This window comes from Pyrgilauda ruficollis, unplaced genomic scaffold (assembly GCF_017590135.1).
Source record: "Pyrgilauda ruficollis isolate IOZ18807 unplaced genomic scaffold, ASM1759013v1 scaffold2, whole genome shotgun sequence".
Taxonomy (NCBI): domain Eukaryota; kingdom Metazoa; phylum Chordata; class Aves; order Passeriformes; family Passeridae; genus Pyrgilauda; species Pyrgilauda ruficollis.
Genome location: NW_024519206.1, coordinates 20,037,543 through 20,065,139, shown reverse-complemented (window position 1 = coordinate 20,065,139; position 27,597 = coordinate 20,037,543). Strand labels below are relative to the sequence as shown.

General features: G+C 39.0%; 1 protein-coding gene across 1 annotated transcript in view; it reads right to left on the bottom strand.

The window, feature by feature from the left end:
• Window positions 1-6,992, bottom strand: part of GPD1L (glycerol-3-phosphate dehydrogenase 1 like) — a 26,168-nt gene extending 19,176 nt beyond the window's left edge. The window contains exons 1-3 of the mRNA XM_041466373.1: window positions 6,873-6,992; window positions 2,046-2,223; window positions 1,180-1,320 (exon numbers count right to left, since the gene is read on the bottom strand). Coding sequence (XP_041322307.1) covers window positions 1,180-1,320; window positions 2,046-2,223; window positions 6,873-6,925 — 372 coding nt within the window. The 5' untranslated portion in view covers window positions 6,926-6,992. The remainder of the gene's footprint in view (window positions 1-1,179; window positions 1,321-2,045; window positions 2,224-6,872) is intronic.
• Between the last annotated feature and the right edge of the window lie 20,605 nt (window positions 6,993-27,597).

Genomic DNA, 27,597 nt, shown 5'->3' with positions numbered 1-27,597 from the left:
GAGGTTTTTTTTTTTTTTTTGGTCAAATATAGCCATTAATTACTATTCCATTAGAGAACTGGTAATTAGTACCCAGAACAGCAATTCCATGGGAATATAGGCCCAGGACCTGACTTAACATATGCTGACATAAATGCTCGTTTAATCAAGCAATTTCATTAGTTACTCCTATCACTAGGAGAATATAAATCACATTTAGGAAATTAAAGGAGAATAAAGTTTATTTTGAGCACTTTTAACAGTGCCTTATTTTACCCTTCTATGATATGAAGAGTCTTTCTACAATTTGGAGCAAGAACACTCTGGAAGCATTTCATACCCCTCAGCAACACACCAGTTAACACTGACAAAACAATAGATTTTGTGGGTTTCATTAGCCAAACTAAAGAGACAAGCTTGCAGTGATAGAGGTTTTTTGTTCTTTTTTGAGCACAGATACATAAATGTATAATTTTCCATTGATGACAGGAAACAAGGGAATGTGTGCCGAGAAAATGGCCTACAAAGCAACAACAAACCAAAATCTTCCAAACTTTGTGGGAATAGCTTATTACTTCCAGCAAACATACAGAAGAAAAAAGCCCACCCAAAAACAATCCCAAAAATAAGCTAATCCACATTCTAAAATTTTTCTGCCAGCAAAACTACAAACACTCCAATGAAATGCCTCCCACACCTCTGCCCTTTCCTATTTCCTATGCTCAAACTGTCTTTGGGTTATGCTGAACAGACTCTCTTGTTGTAACATAATATCTGACATGAACAAGAGCACTATCCTCTCAATCACATGAAAATCTCTCAGCAGTTCTTGAAATTATAAACTCAGCATGTGGGATGTGCATTAACAATCAAAGCATTATGCTTGTGCTCTGCTCTTCATCTAATGATGCTTTTGGAAACAACAAATAAAAGACCGGAAAATTTAGTGTTGCAACACATATCGACTCCTTCTTTCTTTCTTTCTAAGTCCTGTCAAGAGCCTAATTTTCCTCTTCCTGCAAGCGCTGCGTAACAACCCACTAATGACCAAGACAAATTCTAATCTTACACCTAGAAAGGGTCAATGGGCCAATCAAGTGAATAATGCACAGAGACTTTGCATATCAAAATATCAAGTCATCTTGTCTTAGAGGATTCCATGACACATTCTCAGTTATTAATGCAGGGTATTTACTGTACCTTTATGAGAGTTATGCCAAGCGCTTTCCTGGGTACTTGTCCTGTGATTTCATCACAGACTTTATGGATGTACTGATGAGGAATGACAAAAACCAGCAAGTCTGCATCCTGTACCGCTTCACGAAGGTTCGGGATAGCAACCTAGGTAGTTATGGGAGAGAAAGGCTGCATAACTTTTTAAAATTAACACTACATACAAGTGGTATCGGATACAAGTAGAATCACAGAATCAATTAGTTTAGAAAAGACCTCTGAGATTATTGGAACAAACACCACCCAGCCCACTGGACCACAGCACTGAGTGCCACATCTCGTCCTTTCTCAAACACCTCCAGGGTGTTTGAGAAAGTCACTCCACCACTTCCCTGGGCACCCCATCCTAATGTTTAGTCACTCTTTCTGTGAAGAAATCCCTCCGAATGCCCAAACTGAATCTCCCCAGTTTGATCTTGAACTTGAACCCGAGCAGTTTGGTCTCATGCTGAATGCTACAAACTACTGCATTTTGTCACTGAAAATAAACAGGAGCACAGATCAACAGCTCCAACCCAAGGCTGAGGTCAATTTTTTTTAAATGGGTATAGTCAAAGCTGTTAATCTTGCTCTTGTTTTCACTTTTGCTCTCTTGTACAGAAATTGAAGTAACATGAAGACCAATAGTGAGAGGAAGAAAGAGTGCATTGGATTTACTTAACTGCATAATTACATAATTTTATTTGTTCAAATTTTTAATGACATCAGTAAAACAGCATAGTCTGAAATATTATAGACCCTAGAGGTGTTACTAAAACAAATTTCTAACTCCATTTACAGCACAAGCAATATTCCCTCTGCTCCATAACTATAATTTAGCTTTTGAGCCTTACCACATTATCTGGCAGCTTGCATCCAGGGAGATACTTTACATTTTCATGATCCGTATTTATGATCTCTGTTAGTTTTCTCCCATTAATATTCTCCTCGAAGACCCACATATTCACTGTGGGAGCAAACTTCTGCAATTTTTTTACATTATTACCTATTATTTTGGCAACTGCAGAACCCCTGCACAAAAGAAGAAAAAAAAGAGTCTTAAAAAGTTACGATTTCACTGTAGAAAAAAAAAAAGACTTTGTTTTAAAAGAATCACAAATGCAGGAATTTTTTTTAATTTGACACTGGTTAAATAAAACCACAAAACATTTTGATCTAGTAAAATAAGTGGAAAAATACACTAATCATTCACATCTGCTGCTGTCTCTCAACTACAGCTAGAGTAGGTTGGACTGAAGCATTTACTGGAATATCCTTACTTATTTTGTTTTCTTATCAGCTATCCACTGAGAGTTTAGTTTACTGTATTTCCCCAAATCAAATTAATTGTAGCTGAGGTAAAAGTGACATTCTAAATTTTATTAAATGTGTCATTTTCACCTTTAAGAGATGAGAAACTTCTTTGCTAAGATGACTGACTTGTAAGTTGTGCAATACTGATAGGCATTGAAAGCCAAGAATCATTTATATGTTGCAGAAGTTATAAGCTCCATGGCTGTGCAGCCAACCTCACAGAACTTAACTACTGTACGAGCATCCTCTGAAACTGCAGGCAGACAAGTCCATTACTGTTTCCCTCATATTCTCCCCAAAACCAGCATACAGTGACATCTGTATTACAGAGATCAATTTTACTTCTCAAATCTCTAAGCAATAACAAAATTAATCACAATTACAAGAGGAGGAAAAACACAATCTTCCCTTTCATCATTCTATTAAACCTGTTAACTTAAGTTCCTTTCCTGGGATTGGAGGTAGTTTCATAATTACTGATAACCTACTAAGGAGACATAAAAATTTTTAAAAGATGCGATAAAAATACAGAGTAATGATCTGAGGTGTGTGTGTGTGTGTGTGTGTGTGTGTGTGTGTAAACTGCACACTAGGAGGTAAGAACACTAACTTTTCCAATCTAGTTATACTCACACAATCCCCTAAATTTATATTAGACATTGCTTGTAATAAACCCATAGCTGGCAACTGAACAAAGTGGGTTCATTCTGCTTCAAGAGCTTTTGATATGGCACAACTCACTGGGCTGTATTAAAGATGTGTGCTAGCACACGGCTCAGGTCACTTTCTAAGTAGCAGCAGAAAAAAATTTAGTACCCTAAGTAGACCTTTTATACTCAAACCACAAAACTGTGTGTCTTAAAAGACTGGAATTTACTTCTCTAATAGCACTTCACACACTAAAAATGCCCCTGGGTTCAGGAAGTGATACAGAAGACAATTGCAAGCCATCTCTTATCAAGTTTGTCCAGCACGGTTTCTGCTGCACTACTGTACAGCTCACCAGCTCAGCCTCCAAATGCCAATCCATACAGACAGCAGACCTCACACTCAACACAGCACAGGTATGTGCTCCTCAGGCAGTGCTTTGAGTTCCCTGAACAAAAGCACATTTACTCCTACAGATTTATATATGAAATTGGGATCCTGGCAAACCCACTGCCTTCTGTTTTCAACTTCACTACAAATTCTCTGTGCTTGCTGGTGATAGAGCAAGACAGAAATAACTGATTCAGCAACTCTCTGACTGGGATTTTCAGTGTGCCAGCAGAACGTCTGGCAGCGTGTACTACTTATGTGAGACATTAATTCCATTACTATTTAACACTTAAATTCTCGTGCTGTCTTTTATTTTTCACCCTTTGAACGCAGTATTAGGAAAAGTGAAGATCTGCCTAGTCTTAGTTTCTGAATTCAAGAAGATTCTCCTGACTGGCTTCTCTGGTACATCATTTCCCATGATGTTGCAACCACTCTTTCAGGATCATTTCACAGTTGGCCTGCTTTCCCCTTATCACTTTTTAACTAAAGCACAAAGCCAAAAAGTTCCTTAACTTGCCCTGATAACAGCAGCAGTGGAGGTCACAGCATGCAAGTGCAAATGATATAATTATCTAGCTCTACCATTGTCCCTGCAAAATGACCTCAGTTAAGCCACAGTTCCTCCCAGTTTTATACAAGTTCCTACCTGCATAAACCCCTCTGTCCAGTAACTTCCCATCTCCTCCAAAATTTTACAGTTTCTGTTCAAGTTTGGCAATTGGGTTACATAAAGACTGGTTCCAAGAAAACAGTGAAGGATAAATTGTGGCTGTGCACACCTCATTAACCAGCCCTGGAAGTGTTATCAGAACAGGTTACAGTACATGATCAAGGCAGCGCTTGCAGGGCTTTAAATGGCTCTGGGCACTGTCCTGGAATCCCAGGGCTCCAAGGCATATTCTCAGGGTGTACTCTCTCAACACTCCAGACACCTTACTTTATGCCCTGTCTTAAAAGATCCTAACAGAATCACTGATCCACCAGCTGAGCAACCCTAAAAGGGCAAGGCCAGCAGACAGCACAGCTCCTGCTCTTCCATGCTGAGCCATCTGTGCTGTCCCATGATCTTCCATCAGGTGTCAAGTGACCCCTGCCAAGTCAACTTCATTGTTAAGGTGACCTTCCTACAGCAAACCAACAAAACAAGTCTAACTGGAAGTAGTTATTCAACCAAGGTGACTGGCTTAACCCTTCTAAAGCTACTGTCCTGCCAAGCTCCTTTAGGACTTTTTTCATCCCAGATATAGGTTAAAGGGCTATGAGAAGACTTGTCTGATGGAATCACCTCACACAGAACCCCAAAATCCACTGTCTCCAAACTGCTGAAGATGCCAAACCTCACTCAGATCAACTACTTACGTGCTTACAATTTAGGCACCACCTATCACACACTCTTATAGCTCAGGCTTCAAAAGTATATAATCCCCACATATCAATGATCAGATGTTTACAAATGCTTCAATTTCTTTCTAGTTACCTGCTTTAATGCATTAAATACTATCACTTTAATTAAATATTTTAGGACCACAGGCCACAGTTCAAAAGGCACTTACAAGGTATACAAATTTAGTCCAATTTAGTGCAATGGTTGCACATACACAGTGCTCATACACAGAATCACAGTGCTCTTTGCAGTCAGGGTTTGGTGTCTGTCATCCCATGGACTTTGAGGAAGAAACCACCCACCTCTCGAAAAAATACTATTTTCAATATTTGATTACTTTGGTTTCTGCTTTACTCACATGAAAACCCCTGCCATAACATATGAAAGAAGCTCTAAGTTATTTAAATACATTTATCCCCAAAAGGAAGAGAGAATGCTACTACCAGGCAGCAGCTTTTTTCTTCCTCTCAGCACAGGAGATATGGGCATTTTGCCACCAACTCATGCTATTAGGCAGGAACTTTTCTTATTTATTAAACTGATCCAGTGAGGTGAAAACAAAATACATTTGCATATGGTTATTGCTAGTGGGCAATATCTACAAATCCTTTTGCTTCTGCAAGTGTTTCACAGCGAATCAAACAAAAATGGAGTCAAACTTCCTGTGAGACTTTTTCTACACTTCAACTATAGAACAACAGCCACCACACTCCTAAAAGACAGGGTCTAACTGCATAATTTCCTCGTGATATATAGTGCATTGCACATATTTTACAAGCTGGTGCAAGGAAAGCTAGAGATGCTGTACTGAAACGTCATCCATTCCCTCAACAAGGGGATCACAAAGAAAAATAAAACTTGGCAGCTGCTGGTATTTTTAACAGCAGCAAAAGCCAAATGCATGGAGTGGGCAGGGGTGAGCAACCAGTCCAAGATCATCCTGACAAAAGACTGGCAAATTTGGTTTAATAAAACACAGTGCCTTGCTCTACATGGAATTCCTCTGAGTTTAATGTCTTAGAAGCTAATGCTACCCAAGTAATGTGTGCTTAGCATTAGAAATTGAAAGTGACAAACTGTGAAGACCTATTTCTGTAATACATTGTACTTAATTTATTCACTGTAAAGAAAGAGCTGGTGTAAGAAAAAGAAATAACTAAAGAAGAAGAAGACAAAGGGTTATTAACACAATACTCCTCTGGAAGAATGATGTCAAGTAAGTCTATTGCTTTCAGTGGATGAAGAAGCAAGTTTATTTAAGTCTAATTATAAACTAGAAATAGAGACAGCAATAAAACCTTGTCTCAAGCTCTCAGTGTGCCTCAGCATAATCAATATGGAGGGAAAAGGAAAATAAGGTATTTCAAATAACCTAGTGTCTCGCAATTCTTTTTTGAACTGACTTTGAAAATAGGCACATAAGAATACCCCGAACACTTCTGTAGAAAAGTGAGGTTGTTAGTGAAGCTCTACAAGCAGGACGTAGTCGAAAAAAAAATTTAAAATATACAGCATCTTTAATGTCTACGTCATCTGATATCGGACAAAGCGCACAACAAATACCACGTTAAAAATACCCTAGAACAACTTCTTCGCAGGACACGCGGGTGTCTACAAGCACTAAAACTGCGTGCTCGATTCTGCCGCTTCTTCCTCCGAGTACGTCACGGCAGCACCGAGGGAGCCGGGGGCACGACAAGCCCCCGGGCACGGCAGGACGAGCCCTCCCGCTTGGAACAAGCGCGACCCAGAGCCCGCCACGGCCCGGCGACACCGTGTTCCACCGCCCGCACCGGGTGGCCTCACGGCCGCCACCCGAGGGGACCGCGGCCGCGGCGCCGGGCGGGAACCGACAGCAAGGCCCGGGCGGGCACCGCCTCCGGGAAAGCCGGGCCGCGGCGGCCGCCGAGGTGCCCGCCTTGCCAGGGGCCGCCGCACTCACCAGTTGCCCGAGCCCACGATGCAGACCTTGAGGGGGCCGGCGGAGAGCGCCATGGCAGCGCCGCCCGCGCCCCGCCACAGCGGCCGAGAGCTCCGAGAGGCGCCCGCCCCCCGCTCCCGCCTCCGCCGTCAGGGCATGGCCCGCTCTGCCTCCGCCCAGCGGCGTGACGGGAACTGTAGTTCCGTGCCCCGGCCGCCGGGTCTGCGGGGGGAGCGACGGCTGAGGGTAAGTGGGGCCCTCGAAACAACGTAGGCAATCCCGCAGGCACTGTGGCATATCACAGAGCCTCGAAATCTTTTAGGTTCGAAAAGACTTCTTAGAGCATCGAATCCAACCTATGGCCGAGCACTGCGACTCGAGCGTGGCACTGAGTGGCCACGTCCAGTCTTTCCTTAAACACCTCCAGCGACAGTGACTCCACCACCTCCCTGGACACTCCATTGCAATGTCTGATCACCCTTTCTGTGAAGAAATTCCTCCTAATGTCCAATCTGAACCTGGAATAGCTTAAGACGGTGTCCTCTTGCTCTATCATTTGTTACTTGGGAGAAGAGGCTGGCCCCCACCTGGCTACAGCCTCCTTTCAGGTAATTCTAGATATCAATAAAGTCTCCTCCGAGCCTCCTTTTCCCAGGCTGAACAACCCCAGCTCCCTCAGCCACTCCTCACAGGACTTGTGCTCCTGACCCTTTGCCAGCTCTGTTGCCTTTGTCTGGACATGCTCCAGTCCCTCAATGTCCTTCCTGAATTGAGGGGTCCAGAACTGAACACAGCACTCAAGTTGTGGCCTCACCACTGCCAAGTGCAGGAGAAGAATCCTATTGTCACCATTATCTACTGAACTAATACACATTTTAGTCATATATGCAACAACAAAACTTCTGCTCTCTCCTAGTGCTATATAGCTTTGGAGTAAGTCTGTGAAGGGTCCCAGGTGTGGAGGAACCAATGTATCAGGTAATAAAGCAGGTTAGGCCTGGAGGGATCTTAAAAATAGAAATACGAGTGTTTTCAAATACTCCTTTGCCCTCAGCCTTCAGCCAAAATCATATTGTTCTCTGTCCCACATGCTTCTCCAGCGGGAAAAAAAGTGGATGAGTTGTTGGTCTGATAGATGGGTGTGAGTCATCTGTGATAAACTTTTCCATCATATGTGTATTTCTATTGACTCTTTTAGCTGTAGTTAATAACTAATTTTCAAGGAAAGACTGAGGACTGATCTCATCATGGTCTGCAACTTCTGAGGAGGGCAAGTAGAAGGGCGAGTATTGATCTTTTTTCTCTGATGACCATCACTGGTCATAAAGGAAAAGAGCGGGAAGCTGGGGTGGGGGTTTAGGTTGGGTATTAGGAAGAGGTACTTCACCCAGAGAGTTGTTGAGCAGTGGAATAGGGAAGTGGTCACACCACCAAGCCTACAAGAGTTTAAGAAGCGTTTGGACAAAGAACATGGTGTGATTTTGCGGGCTGTCCTGTGCAGGGCCAGGAGTTGGACTCAGTGGATCCCTTCCAACTCAGCATATTCTATGATTCTATGAAAATGCTCTTGTCCCTGTGCCAGAACAGTGTCCCCCTCTCTTTATTAAAATCAACTATGTATCAAGACAGTACCCTTTTGAGCTTTTCACTACAGCACATTTCTTCATTTTTACCTCTTCCAAATCGCTTGCTGGGGGTTAGCTGTCAATGAAATGCTCTTTCAATTAGAGACTGTATAAGAAGAAAAGTTGGATTAGCTCTGTTACCTCTTGAGTCATCATTGCTGAAGAAGTGTGCATTGCTACCTGCTGTTTTCTTCTCAGTTTAAAAGCAGGGTTTTCATTTGCTCCATTTACTCCACTGCCAGCTTGCTATCAAATTAAATCATATGGGAAGAGAAAAAAACCCCAAAACAACAACCAAAACCAACATGCCTAAAATCCAGTCTGCTTGCACTAGTATCTTTATTTCTACTGCTAGCACTTCCTAATGTGGAAAAAGCCCTCATCTCATTGTTTGAGCCCAGTGAGAGAGTGTTTTACTTATCCTTACTTTAGGCATTCAGAGATCAGGGTTGATAATATCTGGCCTAGGGTTTGAGGGATTGAGGAGGGGATAGTTATATAAAATTGAGCAGTGAGTGACTGGAATCTAAATGCTTAATGAAATAGGAACTGAATATTATGTAAAATGTACATCCTGAATATGAGCACTTCAGGATAATTTTGAGAGTCTGGACAGAAAGGTTAAAGTCTTTATTAGGCTTACTGTAAAATATAAAAAAAAAATACAGATAAATTATAATTTCTATAGATTTTCTCAAAAAGCTGACACTTCTTCAACAGTCTAGAAGGCTATGGTCCATCAGCCTGCAGCATATTGTGAGGCTGTGTGTGTACTTCTGTATTTTACATAGAATTTCCATTGTCTCACTGGCAGCCTGCAACCTAAAATTTAACATGCACTTACACCATGAACTAAACTGTACTCTATTTAGACAGATCAAGTTTACACAAACTTGAAAAAAAGCCAGAATATAAACACATATTCATCTTGAAGAATTCTCAGATGCATTGAAGAAGTACATTGTGCAGGTCTACTGTGCCACTTTAAATTTTACAGAATAGAATAAAGTAAAATAGTTTTCAGTTGGAAAGGAACTACAACAACCATCTAGTCCAACTGCCTGATGAATTTAGGGCTGATTAATTTAAACTGCTTCTGAGGTAAGAATGGCCAATCATTTAAATAAAAACATTGCATACAATGGAGAAGAAAGGGCAAAAAAAACCCTTTTCTACTGTTAAAACAAGGGATAGCAGATCATTAATGTTAGCAAGAATACAAGATTTTCTTTTATGCCTCGTCTGCAGACTCAGCTGTGTTCAGGCAATCTAGTTATACTAACAGAAGGTACTGTCCTCCTATCCTAGCGGGCCAAACTGACCCCAGATGGAGATTTTAATCTTTTTCTCAAGGCTGGCAGAAGAAATTACATGTCAGTGGCTTGAGTTCAGAGTCTGACATCTCACTGTAAATTGGTAATGAGAAGAGTCAGGAGCAAAGGCAATCTGAAAGGTAATCTCAGGGAAATCAGACTTGCAGCATCTTTCATAAAAAACTGTATCCTGATGGTGTAGCTGTGACAGTCCACGTGTAATCAATTAATTGAAGTCACAGATACTCACATCCATATTCCATTCTCCTAAGCCTTATAGAGCAACCAGCCAAAGGGAAGTGACAGACAGATGGGTTGTAATAGATAAGTCAAACAACTGTTTGCCCGAATTATGGGTTTTAAGGCCTTCGGATACTGGGCTTTGTATGGAAGCAGCTGCAGCAGGAGAACATGTTCCCTTATGCCAGCCTTGCTATGGCAACAGTAGGAGCTCCTCTGACAGGTGAAGCAGGCAGCTGGGTTTGTTAAACCACCACTAAGATTTGACACATTGGATCTGTCAACATCCCAAAGTACTAAGTCAATATTAACTTTATTTGGTGCATATCAGAAAGCAGCTAGTGTGGTACCCATAATTCCATTACAGGGTAAAAAAAAAAAAAAAGTAAGTTTGTTAACATAAAAAATACATTTTGTTTGGGGGAGAAAGTAATATACAATGGTATCACTGTTCTTGTTTTCCGGTTTTCCTCTCCATCTGAGTGGTTTGTAGCTCCAGTGTCAGTAGACATAAATCTATTTCTTTTATTCAGTGCTTCCTTTGACTTCACACATGGTGATAAAAAAGACGGCATGGATTGAGCAATCATTAAGAAGAAAAAAAAGCAACTCATGAAAGGGCAGCATAAAGCTCTGATACTCTCTAGTTGCATGTTGTAGACTACTTATAGGCAGAGTCACTGTGCTTACAGCTTAATGTATTGATCTATTTTAACTATTCTAGATATTGCTAGGATGCCTGTTCCCCTTTTTTTGGGGAGATCTCTATTTGTCTGACGATCCAAGCATTTATCCAAGCACCTGACAAGCTCCTTTCAAAACTCAGTACCCAGAGATAATAAGATACGTCAGTGCTAAACTACAATGGCAAAGAGTCCTGTACAAAGAAGAAACATCTGGCAAGTGCAAAATACAGAAGAGCTACAGTAATACAAAATATTTAGCTTCAATTGCAAGCTTTTGAAAAAGAGTCTTGATTATGTACTTGGAAATTTTCCCTTAAATAGGCTGATTTTCTTGTTGAATGCATTAGAAAGAAAAGTTTTCTTAGGATATAATTAAATGCATTAAATAGCAGTTTTCTGTTAGTTTATTCTTAGTATTCTGCACAAAATATAAGAATCTGAGTTACATGTAATTAGAAAATTATTTCACCAGAACATGTTAATATCTTGAAACACATTTTGAGTCATTCTAAATTCTGGTGATATTCTAGGAATTTCTTTTATGTATGTGCTGTTGTGAGAGTGTGTGACTTATAAAATTCTGTGACTCCTTTAGTACTGTAAATTCCTGTCTATGGATATGGATTAAGCAGCATAGCTTAGCCTCTCTGAGTAGGTGACCTCAAGGGGAAGCAGATTAAGATATAATAATTAATACTTTCTGAAGGCACCTCAGTTTCTAAAGCATCTCAAATACAGACCTGAGGATGAGATCCTGCCTAAATTAAACAAACACAGATGTAACTGAATAATTAAATTTAAAAAGTCCCAGTCTTTGACTCTTGAAGGTGTACAGGATGAGAAGGAGTTAGGTTTGACTTTTAGCTTTTGGGATTTTATTTCCAGTGACTTCTGGGTAACTTTGAAGTCCTGCAAAAAGAAGTGTAGATGAAGGCCAGGAAATGCTAAGAAGCACAAATATTTTACCTTCCCTCCCCTTCACATCCACTCCCTATTCATTCTTTCTTCACATAACCTGTTTTCCCACTTCTTATCTGTGCTTATTTTGTCAGGTCTCCGCAACTTTATTAAAAGATTTGTCTTTCCAGTCCTGTTCTATTTTGACTGCCAAATCTGCATTTTTGAGGATAAAAAGTTAATGAGGAAAGAAATAAAATTTGTGGGTTAAAATCTATTTTGCTTTTCCTTACATTGCTTTATGTTTAGAGAACTACCCACCTCATGCAAGCACCTTCAAAATAAGTCAGTCTTCTAAACAGATTACACCTCTATGCTCAAAGAAGAAAGAATGTTTTCAGCTCTATCATATTGCATTTTGGCAGACCTTACAAGATTAATACAATTTTAATCTAGCTGTGAACCTAGGTCAAGCACAGATTATAAAGCTTAAAAAATAAGGAGAAATCTGAAGAAGAAATATATGATTTCAGATTCATAAAGACCTGTCTGTATCTTACATGTTATACTGGTACTGTTTTTTCCTGCACAACTTCTTTCAGGTAATTTGTTGCAGGTTACTCCATTAAATTTCTGTGTCACATCTCTATTAATTAAGGTCATAGCATGATAAACATTTTTTGTCAATAAAAAGGCTGATAATTGTAAGCCTCCCTCAATTGTCCATTCCCCTTTCTGCACTTTCTTCCCCCACCTTATGCTAATACAAAAGTTGTCATTTCTGCTGTCCATGCAGAAAATCAGAAAGGAGAATCAGCTGTGTTTATGTGCTTTTCTAACTTAAACTGTTGAATGACTGTCTCAGCCCACAGTAAGAAGTCAAATATCCAACTAAGCAATTTAGTGCTATTAGATTTGTATTCTGGAATACAGAGTCTAAATATAAAATGGAGACAGAATTATGTGGGCTGAGGGCAATATACAAAAATGATCTTTGCAAATATGGGTGTCTGCCAGGAAATTGTTTCTTGCCTACAATCATTAGGCAGTGGAGAACTATTTTTAGAAGATTTGTTTGTCATTGCTCTGTAGTAGTATATATAAACAGCATTAAAGTCTATTCCTTACAAAACAAAAAATAAAGGCAAGTTTTGCTCTAGAGATGAAGATTTTTCCCTTGTTCTTTGAAGTGCACATTACCTCAAATCTTCTCTTCTCTTCTCTTCTCTTCTCTTCTCTTCTCTTCTCTTCTCTTCTCTTCTCTTCTCTTCTCTTCTCACCTTCCATTCCTCTTGAAATTTAACTAGCCATCTCAGCTTTCTCACTGAACCACTCGATGGCATGCAGAGAATGCTTTCTTTCTAACCTTTCCTCAGCAAAGCATACAATAACAAGCTTTTTCTTTGGAAGCTAGGAAAATGGTGTAGGAATGATGATGCAGGAATGTAGGTTTAGTTCCCTTCTGTTTAACAGTCAGATTTAATAAAGCCTTAAATTTGCAATGCATAGATCAGCATCTCTGATGTGACCCTTACAGCTGCTAGAGATTAACTGGTGCCTCTAGTCTGGTACTTATTCCAGCTATGTCCTGCTCTCCTCATTGGGTTCTGCTTCGTGGATAACTCTTGCTCAGTAGTTTCTCTGTCTTCCAGACAGTGCAGTGAGAGGATCTCTTAAAAAACTCTAAAATGAGCCTCCCACTACTGGGGGAGTAGTAGTGCAGCCTCAATCCATGGAACTGTGTTCCTGTAGCTGTATAAGCTATTATCAGGCACATATAGTGCATAAATGCGGTTTAAGATGAGTAAATTGAAATTATTTACTGTTTATCACTTTTATTAGTCAAAAAGGTTTTAATCATGTGGCATTTTTTCCCCCTGTGGTTTGCAAAGAGATTATTGAGGGAGGAAAAAAGCCAAATTAATTACAATCTAGTTCTTTAGGTAAACTGCACCAGCTAATGTCCATGTAATATAATTGTTCTCATCTGTCTTTGTATATAATTAACCATAGAATGCTTCAAATAGGAAAATTCTGCTTTAACTTGAGTGGAAGTTTTGTACTTCTTTGTTTGCCACAGATAGCTGCAGATCTGCTGCACATTCACTGGCATCATTGCCTCCACTTTTTAATGTAAGAGAGCTCTAAGTGGGCTTGCAAGCTCCTAACAAGCAGTAGTCAGGATTAACTACTACTGGTTTCTTGGATTGCTGAGTACAGTGCTGTGCCCTATCATCATGCTGACTCTGGGCAGCTCTGGAGGGGCACTTGGCACCAGCACGTTGTTACAGTGAAGGATCTGAGAGTAAAGTATCTGGACTTGAAGTGAAAACTGGTTCTAGCTGGTCAAGATGTAAAGTGTCTGACTGGTCAGTTGAATCATGGAATCATAAGTTCATGGATGTCAGCGACATTCACAAGATGGGAAACACAGCTAAGTGCACGGTTCTCTCAGCCGTAATGGAATCTGATGTGCTGTCCAGTGATCTGGAATCAGGACAGATCACTTAGAATCTCTCTCTGCTATGCTCCAGTGACTATTAGTACATTTAGAATGAATTTTAACTGGCATGCAACTAGACTTCCAGGTTTCTGAAAAGACAATAACAGTTCTTCCCAAGTTTTTAGTAACATAAGACGTGAAGTTTGGAACTTCTAAAATAAGGATTGAGACAGTAAAGGCATTTCCATTAACACAGGGAATGTTGAGTTATATATGTATGTCCTCATTTCTCTTCATATAGCATATATTCAGCCTTATGTAGCCTAAAGAAAACATTCAGATGAAGTTATTGTAGGAAGATGTATTGACTGATTTTTTTAGAAGTAATTGTGCCCAGCAGTCCCTGCTAGTCAATAATATGCTTAGCTGGTGCTTTCAATAGCTGTCTCTGAAAGTCAGTTTGTTACTGCTTAATAGCTTTTATTGACATAGACTATGTGAAATTGTATGCAGTTCCAAAATTGATTTTTTTTTTTTGTTGTCATTCAAATTTGGTTACACGCCATTGTCATTTTTTTGAAGCAAATTAGTGAACTGTCATGTCTATCAGGAAAGACTGAACTGAGAACCATGGAATGTGTTTTTCATCATGTAAACACTATGCAACAATAAAAAATAGGAATTCGCTATGAAACAGTCAGTGTAAAGTACTAAAATCAGAAAGTAACTTGGTTCATTTTAAGCAAAATGACAGCCTCGGTGTGCATGGACTGGTGAATATTTGATGTAGCAAGGAGAAAAAAATATAAAAAGGGTACTCAATTTTTAAATGGAAATGAGTAGCTAGAAAAGTCTTTACAGAACATTTTAACTCAGCTGCTGCCAGGGCCATCAGTAGGCCCACAGGTTTTAGTTATCTTGACCAATCTGTAACCATCATTTTCCATGAGCCTTCTCTGGAACGTCTTCCCCATCTCCCAGGCTTTGGCTGCCTCTGTTGGCAGGTAACGATGGTGCGGCACAGCTGTGTAATGTTGGATCAGGCTGCTCTGTAAACAGCTAGGTCAGGAGACAGCTGTGAGAAGGCTCACATGAGACTAGGATGCACATTTCCATCCATGCACACGCCACCCGTTGTCTCAGGAGCTGCATTTCAGCTCAGCCCTCACTGTTATGTGGATGCACCTGTGCTGATCCTGCATTGCTGAGAGAAGGAGTGAGACTAACAACAGGACAATGATCAGCTGCACAGAAAGGCAGTTTATTTGTATTTCTAACTGACTTTATTTGTTTAAGCAACCACAGAACCAGTTTATTTGAATAAAATTATGCAGGATTAGGGCCATATCAAGTAACAATGGTTACATGACTCATTCATGCAAGAAAGGTATGTAAAAGGTGCAAATTATTCCTGATTACAAAAAATATTTAAGGCTGGAAGTGAAAATACCTTCTTATTCGCTAGTACTATGATTATGTGAGATTAAATTGAAAGTAAACCAGGTAGGATAAACCAAATGTGTATCTGTACTGTTGTATATAGTATTTAGTAAAAAGCAGCTTGCTAACTATTCATGTAAGATGTAAAAACTCCAACAACTACATCAAGCAGTGTTTTGTTAGCCATAAAATACCTAACAGGTATTGAAATCTATTTCCAATAGCCTTAAGAGATTCTTGGGAGACTTAAAAGGATCACCTTATCCCATGGCTCCACCTGGGCAGTCAGGCTGGTTACTTGGTTAAATCTCAGGTAACCTTCTCATAATGGTGTTTTTTGTAGCAGGACAGATGTTTGTGAGCCTTTGAGCTGACTACCAAGCCAGGATGGTTGATGAACACCAGGTTGTGGACTATCAGTTGTGTAAACCAAAACAGTCTGCAGTAGTTCTACTATGTGGGACTCACAGGGTGTCAGTGATCCCAGGTTAAAAAAAAAAAAAAAATGTAGGCTGCAGGAGTAAGAAAGCCAAATTGCACTTGACACTTGCACTGGGATAGACATGTCATTTCATGGCCCCACTGTCTACATCCCTTCTATTTGCTCTGTAGAGATCCTTATGCTCTGAATGCTGACTTTGTGCTATTTTAGCTGATTCACTGTACAGAACTCTGCCACACTGCAGCAAACAGATACAGATGTTGCTGCTCTTGATACTGTACAGGGCATGGATATTGCCCTGTACTTGTCTGCTTTGCAAGTGGTCACCACATACACTACAGGAGAGACAGCTTGTACCTCAGCTTCTGACCCAAAGACAGCTGGGCAGCTCCTTGTTTCCTGTGTTCATCTTTTTCTGCATAGTAGGTCATGGTAAGTGACCCTGTAAAGGTCTAAAACCACATATTTTTGGACATCAGGTCATGATCTAATTTTGGATTATTGTTATGGGAGTTTCTAGTGAGATCTTTCCTATAAGCCCCATCTCCTATTCTTTTCCACCCATGCAAGTTAGCAAAGGATGGAGGGCAGATCTAGCATTGCAGGCTAGTCCCCCCTCTGTGATGGAGGCAGGACAGCTTCCCTGCAGGACACCTTTAATGAGGTATAACCTTATTTCTTCCCAGCACTGTGCTGGTTTTTTGCCTTTACCACTTAGTTTCGTGCTGTTCCATTGCTGTGCCTCAGAAAACAAAGCAAGCTGTGCAATCCTAATGTACACAAAGCTTCTCTGCATTGAGTGTGACAACTCCAGTAACCCTTGTATCCAGTATGTGCAGTCTAGCAGTGCCAGCAGCGTGCAAACCTGCTTATCAGCACACCAAGCCAGCATGGAATGCCCCGAGTGGAACTGATCTGTAGCAGCTAGTTTGTAACTCAAGGGCATAGGAGTTTTATTTATCTTCTCTTCAGAGGATACAAACTCCCATACGGCTTGCAACTTTCTGCTTTGTTATTCTGTGGTAGATCCCATGCATATTAACCTGCTTGATTATCAACACCTCGGACAAATTTAGCATCCCGAGTAACTGTGACTGATTTCAACGTGGTGGTTTGCTTGGAAATCATACACTTGCCATAAATTGTAACAGCCACGGGGTTCTGAAACAGTTTTCAAAGATGGCAGAGGGCCAGCTTTTAGTGCCAGTCTGATTGGGCTTGAGTAGGTAAACCAAAGCTTTTCAGTGTGCTTAACATCATGTGTTTCAAGAAAAAAAAAATCATCAATGTCCAAGTGTGTCCTATTTTGCAAACACAGGAGTTATTTTTGTTTCTATTAAATTTTAGTTCCTGTTAACACTTGTGTCGGCAGATACAACAAAACACACTAACAGGAAAAAGACTTTTGAATGCTACTTTTTAACAAGATCACAACATTTATTAGCAATGAAGGACTTTCACAGGAGTCGATTTAGTGTGCTGTAAGAGAGGAAGCACCTTTGGCACTAGAGGGAGTTGCTGTTTTCTGGCAATAAACCTGTCCCATGCCGCTGAAGTTCAAACGTATGGGAACTTTATTGGATTAGAGTTTGTATGCAAACTGACGAAGCAAAAGACAAGATAGAGACAACAGAAGCATTAGACCAAATGTTTCTGAACAAGATGTAGTACAAAGTGAAGTTTACAGGCAGTGAATATGTCATCTTTTATTGTGATTCTTAAAGTTAATGAATGAGTTGAATTAATATCCCACTTTGGACTTAATTTGGACTTAATTTGAGTCTCCAGCTTTTACGTTTAAGAAAGACTGGGGCATCCTTCTTTAGCAAAATCTAAAATCTAAAAATCTAATAATCTGTAGTTTATGGATAGCTTCACAGGTTTTAGCAGCCAACTTAGGCCCCTGCTCAACAGGGATATTTTCAAAAGTGCTCTGAATTCCAAATTCCTGAGTGATGCCTTAGTTGGCTACTTGGGTGCAGGAGAAGCAAAAGAAAAAAGAATACCAACAAGTGCTTGGAAAAATAACTATGAACTATGGTGATGTTAACAATTCCATCACAAATTTGATTTTAATAGAAGCCCAGAATCATTTATGCTGGAAAAGGCCTCTAAGATCACTGAGTACAACCATTAACTCAGTACTGCTAAGACCATCACTAAACCGTGTCTCTAAGCACCACATCTGCATGCCTTTTATGTAACTCCAGGGAAGGTGACTCAGCCACTCACCTGGGCAGTGTGTTCTTCAATTTTGGATAGACATCTATTTTCTATCTATTTTCTATGAAGGAAAACTTCATTTTTTTGTAATGTTTATATATACTAATGTGATTTTTAGACTTAAAATAATGTTCTAGAACTCAAAGTATTAATCTCCAAAGCTCATGCAACTTGTTTGTTGCAGATAGGATTGTGCAGGCATAAAGGATGGGCTTATAAGATGCAATCATGTTGATTAATAAATAGGGTGAGGAAGGGCTGAGTTTTGGCACCACTGCTAGGAAATAAACCCAGTAAATATCAGTAGACAGATATCAATAGATAACACCAGATATCAGTAAATACCAGTGGATATCTTCAGTAGAACATAAGGGATAAATCCACTTTCATTTGCATAAATCCACTTTGTGAATCAATGGCGTGCCACGAAGTAGTGTCTCAAAAGAATATAGCTATGATTTTATGTGAAGGACAGGCTTTATTACTGTTTGATAGCCTAATTTGTATCCATTAGTTAAAAAAAAATTATTTTTAAATTATTAGCACGAAGTGATTATCCTCTCTATAGTTATCCTCATCTCTGCAAACTTGTCTCCTCTGCTCTCCTTCTAGTTTATACCTAATACATAAGAATGGATAACAAAATGGTGTAGAAAACATTTGTATTGAAAAATATATTAACTCAGGAGATAATGAAACCTCTTGTTATTTGTATTTATTTTCTTAACTGCTATATAACTTGCTGCATCTTTCAGAAGAAATGTTATCAATTTTCTTGGACATTCAGATCCTCATATTTGCTGCTAGTAGAGATGATGCATTGTCAGTTTTTTGTCTGTGCACCCATAAACTCCATGGCATGACTAATTAATCTGCTGTAATAACAGTGGTTTAATAGAATGTAGTAGTTTATGGCTTAACTTTCAAGTTTGCGAGAGTATTTGAATGTTTTAAACTGTTTAGTGTGTTGGCCTTGAGGGCAGTAAAACATGCACAACACACACAGGCTTTGACCATTCAACATTTATCATCAGTAATACAGTTAGAAGTCTTCTGAAGTGTGTGAGCTGTCCAAATAATTATGTAATGGAAAGCTGGCTTTCTAGTCATTAATTACCACATTAACTGGGCACTTTCTTGCACCTTGAAACCTTGGAAATTTAATTAGACTATTGGATTAAAGAAAAATATTATTTAGCATTTACTCACAGGGAAGAGTGAAATATATAAGCTTTGTAGGATGGGCTGTTGCAGATGTGTACAGGCAATTTTGAGTATGCATTCAGTGAAGAAAAATCCTTGGCATCAGCCACATTCCCTGAGTGTTCTTCCCTTTTGAGGAAATGGACCATGTTTCTTTTTTAAATATTTGCTGAATTCTTTGGAATCCATGCCTAAGTGGAATATCCTTTTCAATGATACTGAAATGTTTTTGCTTTTTTAGTTCTTCTGATTGCTCTGTGGCTCCCAAAATAATGCATTTGGGTTCTCTTCTCATGCTATGGTAGGTCAAGGGGAACTTTTCTGGAGGCATGAAATCTGAAATTCTTGAACTTTTCCAGCTCTTTTCAATACTCTGTGAAGGCTTTTATACTTATCCAGGAAGATGTCTTCATAATAATCTGAATTATTTTGCTTTCCCTTTTTGCATCTGAGCATGGCCTCCTTAGTAAGACCAAGGATATGAATTACTTTAAAACCAAAAGTTGGGGCTTTTCTTTCCTTTGATGCTGTTATAATTTATAGAAATATAACCTAATTCATGTATTATGTCTGTGGGGAGAGTTAACCACTGTGAAGTCTAGGTCCTACTGCTTTACTTCTATGATTAGTGGCTTTTTATTAGAAACTCTGCAGTTTTGGCAATACATTGGTTTTAAGATGGACACTGGTGCACAAAGCAATAAATTTCCCATTGCTTTCTAGCTGGCAGTCTATTAATCTCCTGGTAGAACTCCTGTGAGGAATTAATTAGATTTAATGAGGCCCTCATTGTCTCCTTTTTGATGTTATGCACTCCGCTGTACACCCTTGCAAAATGACAAAATGTATTAGATGTTTTGCTTCTTCCTACATGCATTTTATGACATGTTTTCCTAGATTGTGCTGGCTATCAGAGAATGCAAGGCTTCATGTGGTATTTTGCTTGACTTTGATTTTGAGCTTTGTAAGCATATTCCTTGGCACCCTGCGGAGCTGAGCTTCATAACCGAGTTTTCCTTTTTACTGACATTTTGAATTTTCAGTCATGTCTGCTGAGTTAAATTGCCATCCATCTGCTAGAAGCCTTGCTCTGGACTGAGTAGATCTTGAGCTAGGTCTAAATAATGTGCCCAGATTTAATTCTAAACCTGCCAGTCTTTTAAGCCCTTTCTGAAGCTTTTTAGTTGTGTTCTGCATTTCAATATTCTTTTCCTTCATGAGAAAACAAATTTGTTTCTCCCATTTTCATTCAGCCACAGATAGTCTAATGTACCTTGTACCATAGATAAAACCACAATTTTACTTCTTACATTTCTATGCTGCACTTTCACTGCCTCCTTTGATCTGTATTAACAAGAGGTGCCCAAATGTACCATGTATTTCAGCACCAGCCGCAGTAAAAAGGTGATCTTCTCAATGTCATTTTTACTTTCAACGATACCTATTGCTTTTGTGTAAATGGTATAACAGTGTTTGAACTTCCTGACATTGTCTGCTGGATTTCTGAAGAGTAAGAGCTTTGATTAAACCTTTAAAATATGTATTTTGATTTTATTTCTGATGCTATGTGACATTAGGTAGACTCTGGCAAACAGGATGCATAGCAGAGATAACTACATTAAGTACTTCGATTCTAGTTGGGTTTGAATTTCTTTATCTTCTACATTATGTAGCACAATTTTTTCAGAGGTCCAGCTGTTCCCAAAGGGTGCCACTAACAGTAGAGGGAATGCACAGGAAGTTCAGTAACCAGTGAAACAGGAAGCTGTGATGCTTCCTGGTCAGTCCTTCCATGAGTGTATTCCTGGACAGCTAAGGGCAGAGAAAAATAGAACTTTATTCTATTTATTTCTAGGGAGAAACATTAATTGCATTGTGTTACCAATTGTAAATGAAAAATGTACTGCCTTGGTTTTATGTTACAAATGGAGATTCACCTTTTTCTGTGAATTTACACTGTTTATTTCTATTGCCCTGATCTTCGTTGAAGCAAACTGCTCTTGGCCAAATAACCTTTGGCTTGAACTAAAGTAGAGAATTTTCCCAAGAAAGAGGCTGATACAAGAGTATCTTTCTACCTTTCCTTCATTTAATTTTTTTTTTCTTTTATCAAGACTCAAGTGTGAAGGACACATACTGCATTTAATCAATTGCATAGAGTTATGCTTGTTTTATGTTAGAGACATGTTAGGAATAAAACAAAGTGGAAAGAAATTATTTCATAGATTTTTTCCCATATGTATTAATTAATAAGGCCATAGTACCTCTGAATGCACAAACACTCTTCCTATCCTCTGTGAAGAAAGTTTATTTGAGTACAAGGAATGTGTCAGAATCGTTATGCATAAAATTTGTGTTTGTGCAAAAAAATAGGAGTGGTATTTTCCTTCAAAGCTATAAACTAAAGAAAAATAATCTTAAAATCTGTGGCATCAGCTCATCAGTTTCTTTTCATGCAGAGAATACTCTTTTTTCCCTTAAAACCTTTTCTTTCTTGTGTGATGTCTTGGGTTATCTTGCTTATGTATGTTTTCCATTGTAATATTTTCCTAAGATTCAAATTACCCTGAAATGCTTGCCTGGGTGATGGCCTCTGACTTATTTCTGATGCACTGCATCATCAAACAACTTCAGTATTCCTTCTGAAACTCTATGAAAGTGAGAAAATGCTGTGGTTATGTCAGGAGACTTGTCTTCTTTTTCTTCCTGGGTTATAAACTTGCTGGCAGTTAACTGCCAGGATTTTGACACGTTTGGTTTGTGTGTAGCCTCTGAAGACTTCATCTAACCTAGCCTTTTTTGGCAAACACCCCATTACACTCTTAGGCTGACACTGGAGCAGCTCCATCTCCACTGGGGTTTCTAAAGCAGACCAGCCGCTTTTGTTGCTATCAGAAGTGTTGTCTAAACTTGGTTAGAACAGAACTTGCTGGCAAAAATAAGGCCATAGCAACTGCCAAAGACCTTGCTGGTGCTCTGAATGTGGTGTGGCAGACCTCAGTGTTGTTAGCAAAAACACATGAATATCTAAACCTCTTTCCAACTGGCTGATTCTTGTCTTTGTTTCTGCCCATAAACCCCATTTTTCCCAGTCAGAAATACAATTCTAAGCCCTTCTCTACAAAAAGCAGTACGAATTTTATTTCTGACATGAAGGAATCTGGGAACGGATTAAATTAGTATGGGCTGTGTTTTCCCATAATAAGATCCTATTCTAGTTTATGAAGCACATGCTGTGTATGAGCTTATTTATAGCTTTTAGATGATGATTTTGTTCAAGGAGTTTACTAAAAAAAAAAAAAAAAAAAAAAGCAAGCAGTGCATGATCTTTTGAAGACCTTTCCTATTCCATTTGATATTTATACTAAAACCTCAGATCCTTTCTACTTGTTTTTCATTAAGCATTTTGAATTGAAAAGTCTATGGAGAACATATCTGGACAGGGAAAATTTTTATTGAGACCATTCAAAGCTTTTTATATTGTTTGTTTAAATTTTCATTTCTGATGAAGGTTTCAGATATTTGTGAGATGATTTTAGAGATCCAATGCCTGTCTTCGCAGTCAGGGGTTGACCTCTCTTGATCAGGATTTCAAGGTCCCCCAGAATTGTTTTCTATTTTTCCCCAATAGCATAGTAAGATTAAATATATCCTTCATTTCATACAAATGGGATATCAGAAAAATAAATTTCTCCAGCCTCCTGTGCAGCTTATAAAGTAGGAAGAAAATTGTCTGCATATGCAAACTCTTAGATTCTTCCTCTCATTGTCATTTCAGGTTGCTAGCATCTGGAATCTGTTTTATCAACTTTCATGGCTTAAATGCTACCTCATTTTCTGAAAGTATAGCCCTATTTTTGTCTGTAACAAAGTATTGTAGGGCGAAGTTTATGACTGATTGAAGCTGGCAGAGCTCAGCATGTCTGGATTTGTGGAACTGCAGCTAACAGTGCCTGTTCCAGGCATCCTCTATGGAAAAGGCCAAGGTCAGGAAAAGTTAAACTGAAAAATGTCTGCTTCCTGAACTTATACTGTGCTTATTAAAAAAAAAAAAAAGTTAATATTTGTTTCTACTTTTGAAATAATGGCAAATACTCATATCAAGCCATATATGGATGCACATTCTATTTTGCAGAACAGACTCTCAAAAGTCAAAGATCAAAGCTGAAAGCTGAGTTTTAGAAACCAGAGGGACAGAATCATAATTTAGCTCTCTGCATATTTGAGGTTATCTCCACTGGATACTTCTGTCAAGGCTGAGTATGACATGAGAGAGTAAGCATTACAAGCAAATTCACCAGAGAAGAGGGAGAAAAAACCATGCCTGTCTTTTTCTGTCCAGCAACCAGAAGAGGATTGGATAAATGATCTTGTCAGGCTTTTAGAAACCCCAATTTGTACTCTTCTTCAAAATCAGGGAAGATAACAGTGTGTGCTGTGGGATCCTATTGAACATAATGTTGCCTATCTGTTATATCAGCTTTAAAACTGCAGACCACATTTGCATGAGGTGGGCAATATGCAGCACATCCCTTTTTTGTTTTGTTTTGTTTGGGGTTTTTAAAGCTAAGCTTAGTGATTGTAATATGAGAGAAAATTTTGGTTCATGTGTTTTCACAAGCTATTATAATTTGTCTGTTATCAGCCAAACTTAAAATCACTCAGTGGTGAACCCTGGCAAAAAAAGATGTCATCCACAGCTTGGGATTATTACACACCTCACATATTCTACAGTTAATTAAAGTATGACCCCCAAAACTACAAAACCCCACACTGTAACAAAACCCCAAGTTTTACTGCCTTTTACTCCCTTTTATGTGCTTAGTGACTGGCTTTTATTAGTAGGAGCTAAAATTTAGAACTGAGTGGTAAAATATATTTCAGTAGTTTATTGAATTTACCTGAGATTTATTTTGATAGTAAAAAATAGTTAAAATATAGGTGTCATGACTTGCTCTAAAGGTCTTACTTTTTTGTGTATTTACAGTACTCATAAAGAACTTATGAAATCTGTATAAGTCTGCACAGCTTCCAAAATATTGCCTGAAAAATGGAGTGAGTGTTACGCATGTTTTAATATGAGATTCTGCAGCTTCAGTAAGTATTTCAAGCAGACTCTGTCATTTGTCATGTCTATATATTTTAATCCCACATATTGAAATAAATGAGTATTCTTAATGCAGATTTGTAAGCAAAAAAGGAGGCAGTTATGTTGCATTAGAAACTTGTATTTGTTTTAATTAGGTTTCTGTAGATGAATCTGCTTACAGAATGGAGACTGAAATTAGTAATCAGAAGTACTTTCTGCATAAGTAGTTGTTGGAAAATTTTATTGACTGAACATTTCCTCCTTTCCTCAGTGCCAAAAAATCTTAAATGTTTGTGTTTTGGTTTTGATTTCTAGTGCATAGTTTTTTTTGTTGTTTTTTTTTTAACTGTCATCTTATTGTGTGCTGGATTCTTACATTACCTACAGAGTAGTTTTAAAGATGATGTGAGTGAAACAGAGCTCTGCTGTAGGTAAGTAATGGGCTTAGAGAGCAGTCCAATTTGAACGAGACTTGTTTTTAATCTGTAAGATACTGCTTGCTGATATCAAACAATTACACGAATTGCTCTTGGTGGAGTGTGAGACCAGAACCCAAGTGGCATAAACTAGCATTATTTTATCAATAAATACACACTCTGCAACATAAATGCTCTATAGCAATATTTTTTGGATGTGCAAATGGTTTTGCAGTTTAGGCATAAGATTACAGGTGATAAGAGATAAATAAGAGATAAATAAGAGATATCTTATTTAGAAAGCTGAGTGTTATTACACTGATATATGGCCTCATGCCTTATGAATAATAAATTTGAAATATGGCAGATTCCATTGGAACCACTCAGCTCTCAAAAAAAAAAAAAAGTGGGATAAAAGAGAGCTTTAGCACTGGTTTGAGATATGAGACCAACACTGAATACCCTCAGTTTGGTCTTGGATCTGAATTTGACCTTTAGTGGGCTAGTATGCTTTTCAAATCCCTAAATGTTTAACCACAGAGCTAGAAAAACGGGCAGTAAAAATGCCTGGAGACTGTTAACATTTGGTATATCGACATTTATCTGTAATCCAACATCAAACCAAAAAGGGTTTCTGTTATCCAGCTGGTTATGCTGGATAATCACAGGGTTTTCTTCTGGCCTCAGTGTATGAATGAATTTATTTTGAAGAACTGTATTTGTGACTGCCTATAAAAACTGTTCGAAGATGAGCTGGCACAGAATAAAGCTGTTCTCACTAGCTAAAATACACAGTATATAGTGTAAGTGATATTTGTGCTCACTTCATTTTTTGTGCTCACTTAGTTTCTTTATGTACTGTGTTTGTTTCCCGTTGCAGTTCAAAGGGTTGATTCTAGACATGCAGAAAATGCCTTTTGTCATGGTTGTCATACACATCACTTCCTCATGCACATTTAATGACATCCAATGCAAATATATACATAACATGCATAATATAAACTAGCATTTTCTCCAGCTAACCATCCCAAAGTTTGTATTCCAGAGGATCAGCCATTTTGATCAAGTTTTGTTTCAGCTGGTGTAACCTGCAAATTACAGAGCAGTGCACTGTAGCTGGGTAAACAAGCTGTGAGAGTCTAGCCGTGACAGCAGAAGCCTCAGCCCACATGCAGTGCCTTGTGGTTGAGTATATTAACCTGCAGGCAAGTGCCTGTCTCCTAGGCTCAGTGTTCCTGGCAGTAAAGGTAGTTTGGGTGCTCTTTGCCATATGCCATGTCTCTCTTGGCTGTTTCCCTTGTCACCAGCTTTGAGCTGAGTGGGGTTAGACCGGTGGTTATGCTGGTGGATGAGAAGCTGCCGACAACGGGATGAAGTGTGGCAAAGCAGCATGTTTGGCGTACATTGCGGGCTTATATGCACCACGGAGGGAGGATAAGATGGATACTCAGCAAAGCAAAGCTAAAGTTGGCAGACTGAAGAGTTAGTGACTGTTTCTCTGAGGTCTTGAAATCGTCGGGTGAGAAGCCTGCTACTCATGGATGATGTGCTGGTTACTTCTAACAACTATATAAGGGAGAATATTACAATTGTTGTACTGTGTTATTTAAAAGGCCTGATTAGAGAGTCACTGCTTCTTTTAAACCTTCAAACCCAGGAACCTATGACACTGAATCTAAGAAAGGACTGAAGGACATGCTGGTGCATACTGTTCCGCCTGCTACATTCACTCCTTCCAGTTGCTGTGGACAATTGGGAAGCCTTAGTGACAGCAGGCTTGGTGCAGGTGTTACCATGGCATGAGATGAACTTCAGGGGTAATGTTCCAGTCATTCTGATGCTGACACCTCTAGACAGTGGGGAAAGAAGTGCACAGTGGTATGTTTTTGCCATAAGCATTGCCTACAGTTTAGTGACAGATGGATTTAGTCTCCAAGGCTCAAGTGAAATGAAGCAGTGTCTCAGAAGGACTCTGTAGGGCAAGAAAGGAGAGATGGTACAGCTGAGCAAGCCTTGGGACATTTCAATGTTCAACAGTTGAATGTAGGCTGGGCAGAAATAGTTTCTGTAGACCATATAGCTAAATTCCTCCATGCAATTGTGATAGTGGAAAGTTCTGTGGAAACCTAGTGGTGGAAGGAGATGAAAATAAATTGGAAAGTAATTTGAGAAAACTGTTTACTAGGATGGTAATGGTAGAGAAACCATGGAGATGGTAAATGGTAGAGAAACCCAAACCAATGTGTCCAGGAAACATAAGTTAGCAAATGGATTATGAGCTGACCTTGTTCTAGAAGCTAAAACTGTGTAGTTTAGCAAAGGACAGAGAAAGGTCTCTGTTTCCTGAGAAGAGTGAAGAGTACTGAATTTGTTATCTTACTGGATGTTTTGCTTTCTAAAGGGTGGGATAAATAATGAGTTATTTTGATTCTTTTGGATTCTTAATAAAAGAAGCAAAATTTTGATTTGGTCAGAGAGTGGAAGTAATGTTCTAAAGGAGGACTGTAACATAGCAGCTGTGTTACCTTGGAAACAGTGTGAACCTTCATCATGCAGGTTGCATTAATAAATAGGTAATTAAGAATACTTGTAACAAGGCATACATCATGTGGTATTGCATCAGACTAAGTCAGTGTGTATTACCCTGAACTCTAGCTCTACTGGGACAAACCATTAGCTAGTAAAATAAACACAGGTTCAGTCATTTTAAAGACCATTAATAACTTAAA